This window comes from Copadichromis virginalis, linkage group LG2, assembly GCF_057382275.1.
Source record: "Copadichromis virginalis isolate Kocher_CV1m ecotype Utaka linkage group LG2, C_Virginalis_male_GT1.1, whole genome shotgun sequence".
Lineage (NCBI taxonomy): Eukaryota > Metazoa > Chordata > Actinopteri > Cichliformes > Cichlidae > Copadichromis > Copadichromis virginalis.
In genome coordinates, this window is record NC_140619.1 from 16,223,405 (window position 1) to 16,232,378 (window position 8,974).

The 8,974-nt window shown below is 39.4% G+C and overlaps 1 protein-coding gene across 1 annotated transcript; it reads right to left on the reverse strand.

The window, feature by feature from the left end:
* Positions 1–2,712: 2,712 nt before the first annotated feature.
* On the reverse strand, positions 2,713–3,650 carry LOC146717125 (histone H1-like). Its single transcript, XM_085466824.1, has 2 exons — positions 3,623–3,650; positions 2,713–3,062 (listed from the first exon to the last, which is right to left on the reverse strand). Exons 1-2 carry the CDS (start codon positions 3,648–3,650, stop codon positions 2,713–2,715), a joined length of 378 nt encoding a protein of 125 aa, XP_085322950.1.
* Positions 3,651–8,974: the final 5,324 nt, after the last annotated feature.

Sequence of the window (8,974 nt, forward strand, 5' to 3'; positions counted from 1 at the left end):
ACAAATCGCTGCAAAAATTATATAAAACAAAATTTAATGTTAATTCCAAAATTTAATGTTAATTAATTGTTTCATATTAATCCTGGATCCCTCATCTTGACACATGGACACTCCCATGAGTCAACTCATCAAAATCAGATTCCTGTCTTAAAGAAAAAGGTTAGCTAGATCATATCCCAGGCAACATCAGGGCATCTCCTCCCCTGGAGCAGCACCACCCTGGACCTATAATCCTGCAATAAAAATGTTAGTGTGTTTTGCATACTAAATTTGCTTAACACCTGGCTCTGCCAGGAGCCTGCATACACACCATCATGGCCTGGAAAGCAAAATCTGGAAGTGAAATCAAACTTCACACCTATAAACAATTATATCATAAAAGTAATAAAGCATTCAGCACTAGCAGGACAAGTGTCATGTGCAGGTTTTCTCAAATCAGTAAACTACAATTATTACCATAATTTGCCTCAGACATGGATCATCCCATGTACTCAGTCAACAGTAATGTAATCAGTGACTTCTCTTAAGCAAAGTCACTCCACTCATATATTATTTATGGGCTCAAGAGTGGCCAGCAAAGGAGCCCATATTAACTATTCCATAACACCGCATCTCTTATTTGTTTGTCTCATGTCACTTGTCCGCTTCTGCTGAATCTTGTACATGCAGTCTCAAAAAACAAACATTAGCAACACACATTGATTATCCTGGTGGGCAGGCGTCGGCCATCCACATTCCAGAGGTGCCATAAAAACACCATAAAGTTAGCCAACCCTAGCTGTAGAAAGAATGTCATTCACATATAAACCCAGAAATCCTTTAGTAAAAAAAACATTAACTAATCCTCTTATAAATCACATGATCAAACACATGAAAAACTGCAATGCTGTAGAAGAGAAAATGCAAATGTTAGCGCTTGCGCAGGCGTATTGCATACTTTGTCACCGTTACCTCTGTAAGCAACACAAGGTAGTGAATAACACCCCTGGTAGATGCACAGACACAGAAAATGGCATTTCAAAGGTTAAACCATCATGCAACCTCGAATGTTGCTATCATCTTTCTGCTCCTGTAACAGAAGACATAAATTCATCCACCCTTTGTCCTGTCTAGGTGGAGGTTAACCTTGAGTCGTGGTCAAGTCTTGTCAGCTTTTACCAGTCAGTCAGTTTGTTTTTATTTCCATTCATTCATTCATTCTTTCTTTGCTGATAGTGGAAACCATCGTCGCATTTAGTTTCCATTTTCAGCAAAATGACGTCATTTCAAAAAGAAAAAGAAGAACTTTAGATCGGATTACATTGCTGAATCCTTTTTGGACAGGAACTTGTCCCAATAAGTGGCTTTCTCCAGAGCCCATTTTAATTTTGGAGAAGCTCACTTGTAACGGCTTTCTCGACAGGTCGTATAGCACTTTTAATTCCTGACGTGCAGATCTGCTTAAAGAAAAGAAATAGACAAACAAAATCAGTGCCTGTTCAAAAATGAAAAATAACAGAGATTATCAAACCAAACTTTCAGTGCACTGTGAAAGTATCAAAATAAAAAGGCCTTGTTAAGTCATGACACAAACTCCTCATCTCAGGAGGGTAAATCACCATTAGCATGGTTCATCATACCATCATACTAATTGGCAGGCTCAACTTCACAACAAAAGAAAAATCATCAGTTAGATTCACTCCAAACCAACCATCAGCTGCAAAACACACAACATAACCCTAATGTCTTATTAGCTATGAGTTTAATCACCAGTTCTGCGCTCTTCACTCATTTAGGTCACAGATCTATTTTATTCAATTTTTCCTTTTTCCCTTCATCATAAAACATGTGACATGCTGTCATGCACTTCACAAAAGAAGTTTGTTCTGACGTATTCAGAGTTGTGTATCTAAATACAGGATTCACTCGCACATCAAAACAGGAAACTCAGTGTTTTAGAGTCTCCACTCAACACACAACAAACATCCCATTCACTCGTGCTAGAATTCAGTCACCTTTCATTAATCTAAAACCGATCAAATAATTTGCATATCAGCTATTAACCCACTAAGTTGACAGGACAACAGAAAAGCATGTTCAAAATAGTATCACAAAAGACAATTTCCCTCATACAGTAAATTACTTGTGCTGCATCAATCAAGCAGGAAGCTTCTCCCAATTTACTATATTAACAACTAAATTTATTGTCTGATCACTGGTTGGTCAAACCAGGATCCTTTTTTTTCACAAAAGTTAAACTGTTGTCCTGCAACCCAGAGAGTCAAATTTTTTGCATTGGATAAATTCAGTATTTGATAACAAGTGTCTGCTAAATTGACACTATTTTAACACTGATGAAAGATAACAAGCTAATTTTCATTGCATGGGTGTTTGTGTTATTAGGCAGGTCTAATACATGTCTGTGGAGCTGCATATCCAGCAGAGCATGTAATGTGCCATGAGTTCCACTGGTCTTTGCATCACACGAGGTGACTTGGACAAGATGATAAACAGACTCACGCTTAAGATGTCTAATCTTCATGAGTTATTTTATGTTTGTATTAGTAGGGTTAATGCATGTTCTGTGTGATTTTGTATATGTTTGTATTTTTGCAGTGTTTCAGACTCCTTCTCAATTTTCCAACTTAAGCAGTCAGTTTTGTTTTTCCCAGGTTTGCTAACCCAAATTTTGATTTCCCACATTAAATAACAAAATTTGTGTTCTCACCACTCTCACTGAGGCGACTTCTTAGCAGCTGCTGCCGGTTTCTTGGCTTTGGCCGCGGCGGGCGTCTTGGCTTTGGTCTCACTAGCCTTGTTCATCTTGAAGGATCCGGAGGCCCCGGTGCCCTTGGTCTGCACCAGAATGCCCTTCGCCACCAGGCTCTTGATGGCGGTCTTGACACGGGCCTTGTTCTTGTCCACATCGTAGCCTCTGGCAGCCAGAGCCTGCTTGAGAGCGGCCGCGGACACGCCGTTGCGCTCCTTGGAAGCGGCCACGGCTTTCACAATCAGCTCGCCCACGCTGGGGCCGACCTTCTTGGGCTTGGAAGTCGTCGTCTTCTTCTTCTTGGCCTGAACCTCTGCACAGGGCGCAGGGCGTGTTTATGATGGAGCCTTTCCCACCACAGCGCCGTGTTGGGTGAGGGATTATTATGTTCTTCCTAGTCTGAACTGCTCTCTTCAGCTGAGCTGCTATCCTATTCTGAGTTACTGTCTTCTTTGTTTCTTACAGTCACGTACAAAATGTCCCTCTTTTCCACACCTCCATCATGTAGTGTTAAAGTCACTGTTTGGTGTGTGTGTGTGTAGCCTCTACCTCTTGCTCTTCCACTATGCATTCCTCTCTCTTTCTTTTGGATTAGTCCTGCTCCGGCTTGCTGTTTTTCTAGACATTTCTCATCAGGTGTTAATTTTACTTGTTTATCACCCATTTTCAAAGATTTTGCTGGGCCGTCACTGGCACGCTTGACTTCAGAGTGGTTTACTGATACGGCCTTCGACTTCACCCTAACGGTGAAGCGGTATCAGTTTTATGAGATGAAACTCAACCGTTCTCCTTTGTCACCAGCACGTGAGCCTCAGCAAAGAAAACAAAAATGGAAGTAGTTCAGCAGCGTATTGTGCTGTAAAATCAACTTACTTCCAGACACATACACACACATAGACATTTGCGAACTAATTTGTCACGAGATAATTTCGGCTACCTCTAAAACTGGTCAAAACACGGTTCCTTTTGGCGAACTTAAACCTATTTTTTTTTTTTTTAATTTATTTTTTATCACATTTCTTTAAACTTTTGCGGCCGTCTTTATATACCAAATAGTGTTTCTCACTCTCCGATGTCTCACTGGTGATTCAGATCATCGGACTGAATCCCACCGCCGTGGACAAGATTAAAAACACCGGCCCAGACCCGAATTTAACGTCCTGGGGCTCTCTCCTCGTCCAAGAGGGCTGTGCACAGGCTTCGGTGCTGGCTCCCCACGGCGTCAGGAATCAGTGCTGGATCAGAGTTCTTGCTAGCAAGGGCAGCTCCCTACTGAGAGACTCGCACTAAGAAACTGCCCCGGTCTTTATTTATACTTCAGTGTGTGTGTGTGTCTGTGTGTGTCTGTGTGTGTCCTGCTGATCAAAGGGTCATGAAAGCACAAAAGGTACATCCTTGGTCAGGAAAGGGTAGTCTCCCCCTCACCCTAAATAACATGGTGAGGAAGTCCAGCAGTTCATCTATATGTAAAGAAGCACTTAAACTAAAACAGACATAGCTACGTTAATCCTACCGTAAAACAATAAAACAAGGTACGAAGTCTCATGCTCCCAGGACGTGGGGGTGCATTCCTGGAGTGCACACCAAGCCTGCAGCCTGTTAGAGATCACACACAATTGATTATATGCCTCTAAGTATACATGGTTGAATATTTCCTAATACAAATAACTACATGCAGTATTCTACCATATGCAAACTTATATCACTAAAAGATTATACTGACTACTAAATACAATTTTCCATTAACAATACTGTATACAAACATACAAACAAAAATACACACTTTAAATATCACATGGTTTGAATTTATGGTTTAATCTAAGTCTGGTGGTGTGTAGTGACTTTAACAGAAAGATAAGCAGAGACCCCGATTCACTTTGGCATATTTTAATTGATGTCTAAATTTAGATTTGACTGGATGAGCACTGCCGGTCAAGTGGACTGCTTATCCTGACAGAGGACCACTGTGTAAGTCACAGCTTCCCTAAGGATATCATGCAATGGTTCCCATAATGATGACAATTACTATATTAAATGCATGTACTTAAGTGAACAATGTTGCAAAAATCATGCAGAAATCAGTGTACATGTCTATGTAAACACATTCACTCTGACTGTCTCAGACACACATACTGTAGGCCCAGTGGAGGCACATAAAAGCAGGCTTGGCATCAAAGCTCTTCTCCTTTGAGATGACTGTGGACAGCTAGCCGGAGGTGTGGCTCTTTTCTCTGTGGGAATTTTTCCTATTTGTGTGTACTGATGTTAGGAACGGCATAGGGACTGCAGGCCTAGGGTTCACGTGTCTGGCTCAGCCTTCCTCTGCTCCCCTTTGTTCTGTGTTTGTTGCTGTTATATCACTTTGCTTCAAGTCTGATTTCAGTTTTTTTGTTTGTTTTTTTAATTTGTTTCACGTGCTTTAGCTTTTTTCAGTTCTGCTTTCATTTTTTTCCTTAAATTTTAGTCGCTCCTAGAGACAGTCTATGCAACATCTGTCATATTTATTACACACGTTTATTTTGTTACCAAAGGTAACAAAACAGGAAAAAAAAACCCCAAATGTTCAAAAATGAAAATGTAGGCTGTTGTTTTGTGTGTTCTAACAGTGATTACTCTGTGTGTGATTCCTTTTATAGTTTGCAGTGAAATTTGTTAAACCATTGCTTAATAGGACAGAAGTACAAGTCGCTCTTTACTAACACATTTGTAGATGTGTTTATTGCTGAACAACATAGCTAGCAGTCTCACACACTCTTTAGGTTTTTTCAAGTTATGTGTGTAAGGGTTTAGTCTATCAAACCTTACCCTTTTCTCCCCAGTATCACAACAGTATGACTCCCAAAGTACGGCTCAGTAAACAACCAATGATTCTAAAGCCAGAACAGAAAGATACAGTTGGAAGATGAATGATTGCGTTTTTATGATGCGTAGTAAAACGACCCCCTCTTCTTCTTCTCTGTGTTGGTGTTGTTGTTGTTCGTGTGTGTGCGTGTGCGTGTGTGTGTGTGTGTGTGTGTGTGCCTTAGAAGTCAATTAATACATTAGCCATACTTAAAAAACATCTGAATTTCATTTAGAACTGAGATTCTAAGTTGTAAGCAGAAATCTTATGCACAGCCAGAAACATGTTTCCCCCACTTTCACAATGCTGAGGTGTCAAATCCACAACCCCCCAACAAATGGTTTGTTACACGCGGGTGTGAAGGGCAAGCTTTACTTACACAGCCTCACACACAGCAGATTTTTGGGTACAGGGGTTTAGCCACAGATGCAACATCCACTTTTGATAAAGATCACGCCACCTGTTTATTTCTTAAGAAATTAAGAGAGATAAGATAAGATAAGATAAGATAAGATAAGATAAGATAGAACTTTATTAATCCCTCGGGTGGGTTCCTCTGGGAAATTCGACTTCCAAAAAAAGCACAGCAACGACCGAAGTTACAGTTACAGAATTGTTATATACACACACACACACACACACACACACACACACACACACACACATATATATATATATATAAATACAGAGACAAATATAAATAAAATATACAAAGGGGATAAATAGAATAAATAGGAATAAAAAATAAAAATACAAGTGAATTGCACATTTCAAGTATTGAGTCTATTGCACTGTTGACTATTTACAAAAAGTATTGCACAAGGTATTGTACAGTGAGGTGAAGAGGCACTACAGCTTAGTTGTTCCCCCCTCCTTTGTCCTCCTGTTTCCCCTCCCTCTCCCCTCCAGAGAGGAGTTAAACAGTTAAGCATCTTTATTAAGCTCTTATTTATAAATGTCTACACAATAATAGACACCGTGTGCTCTGTGACATTATAGTCTTCTACTTCTGCTTCCATCGGTTTGCATTTTAAACTCCCGGCCTTTCAGTTTGTTATGAACGACTTTATATCACAAAATGTTAGAAATATAAAGTGAACCATGCGACTTTTTATTTTTTTTTATTTTCTGTTTCATGGAAGGACTTAAGACACGAGTTATTTAAACAATTCTAAATGACAGTGTGATGGCCATAGCACTTTATGTGGGCCAAATGTGTTAAGGATAATGTTTATCAATGTAAAATTGCAAAGAACTTGTGGATAGATTATAACATTTTGTAAACAGTTACCTCAGAAGCTGTACTGGTAGATCTATGTATGTAAGGTAAAACTATCCACAGTACTTCCACTTAAGTAGCTAAACACATAAAGTCACCCTTACCAATAATCCGCTGCTCCTTGAAAAAGTAGCGCAAACAGACAACTGACTGAGCAGTGATAAGTAGAGCTACCCGAGGCCGAGACTCAAGCAGAAGAAATTAAAAGTTGTTGTTTTTGTGGCTCGAAAAATTAAAGAAAGTATGTTTAATAATTCAACAAGACCCGCACCTTCAACACATGTACATTCAAATTCTGGTACAGGCTCATCATTGCTGCTGTTCAATAGTTTTTATCCGTTCGAAAAAGTCATTTTGCGGCTTTAATGTTTCCAGCTGATAAGGAGAATGTGTGCATTTCAAATGAGCGTCTGAAGGCTTTAAACATCTGCTTTGTCTGTAACGACAGTATCAAACTACAGAGCATTGTTTTTACTAAAATTCAACATTTTCAGATGAAAATTTGGCTGCTTTTTGTTTTTTCACTGTAACACCCACCTCAATGCCATTTTTAGGATATTCTTGGTGACCCCACCTTTTTCATATTTATGCTTTTGGCACTGAGGGTATCTAATACGCATGTTGTCGCTGTGTTTTGTACTACCAGCTGTGAGGGCTCTGCTTTTGCTTTGAGCAGTCTGTTTTTATTTTGTCTCGTGTGTGGTTTTTTTTTTTTTTCAAATGAGATCCTCGTCAGTTTGATTTTGTTACCACAAACTTTGTGTGAAGTTCACAACAGAGGTAAAGAGATTTAAACACCCCAGTTTAAGGAGGCAGGCAGGGGTTGGACCACCTGCACAGGACAGGTGAAGCAGAGAGTGTCCGGGGAGATGTGCAACAGAAGCAGAGGGAACATTTTACTAGATGATAAATGGCAGATTTAGGTGATTAAGGATTTGTTGACAAGATTAAAAGACACGTCCGTCAGAGTTCAACAACATTACAGTTTGATTAAATAAAAAGTTTTTAAACTACACAAGGTTCATTTTCTCCTCTGATAGTAATTATATTAAACATGTCAAGAAAGAAAGAGTATAAAGAAAATAGTAAATGTGTGTCTAATTAAACTCTTCCTGTGAACCTTATATCATCCTTTAATATGTTTGGTGTTACAAACTTGAAGAAGCACAGAAAAGATCATCAGACATTAATCTAATCAGTTTTCAGCCTTCATTCATATTGAAAAGTTGAAATCTTCCCTGCTAGACCCAAGTGCAACGTTTAACACCGTTGGCCATAACATTTTATTACAGCTATTATTAAATGGAGAGTCCTCTTCACACACTGAGGTTAATTATGAAGCTCCACAGGCTTCTGTGCAAAGACCAGTTTTGTTTACATTATACGCGCTTTAGAAGGCATAGCATAGCATACATTTTCACTGCTATGCATATGATACCCGCTTTTATTGGTTAAACTGCCGGGATGTCTTAGACGCATGATGAGCTTTAATTTTCTGCTTCTAAGTTCAGATAGAACTAAGGTTATTGTAACGGGGCGTAAAAATCTTAGAAACACTGCGGCTAACAAGAACCTTACTTTGGATGGCATCGCCTTGAGCCGCCTGTTGTAGTGATTTGGCACATTATAAGTAAAATTGAAACATACAATCCCATAGCACAACATCAACATTTATTTATATACAAAAATAAAAATGCTTTTTCAGAAAAGAATTGTAACTTCACAATTCATCACCGATTACGTGGGTACATTTTTTATTTTATTTTTTTAAATGCACTATATGTAGAATACATTGTTTGGTAAAATGCTGGTTACACTTTCTAAGAATGAAAAAATCTGTCACGGTCCTGGGTCTCCTGACCCAGCGTTTTTAGTTCTTTGTGATTTTCGTATTATTGTACTTGTGTGATTTACTCTATGGTTTCTAGTTTTGATCCCTTGCCCTTCATGTCTCCCTGTGTGCCCCTCTGTGTATCTGTGAGCCCTCGTCTCTCCTTATGTTTTATTCCATGCTTCCCCTGCCCATTATGTCTAAGTTCTCCCCGTGCTCTCTCTTCCCCCTGTGTGCCCTCTATGTATTTATGAGCCCTCGTCCCCTTTCGTG

Coding starts and splice junctions, on each gene's coding strand:
- LOC146717125 (XM_085466824.1), bottom strand. CDS start 3,650: ATGTCTATGTGTGTGTATGTGTCTGGAA. Junction 3,063..3,622: donor GTGTGTGTATGTGTCTGGAA/GTAAGTTGATTT, acceptor CGCCCTGTGCAG/AGGTTCAGGCCAAGAAGAAG.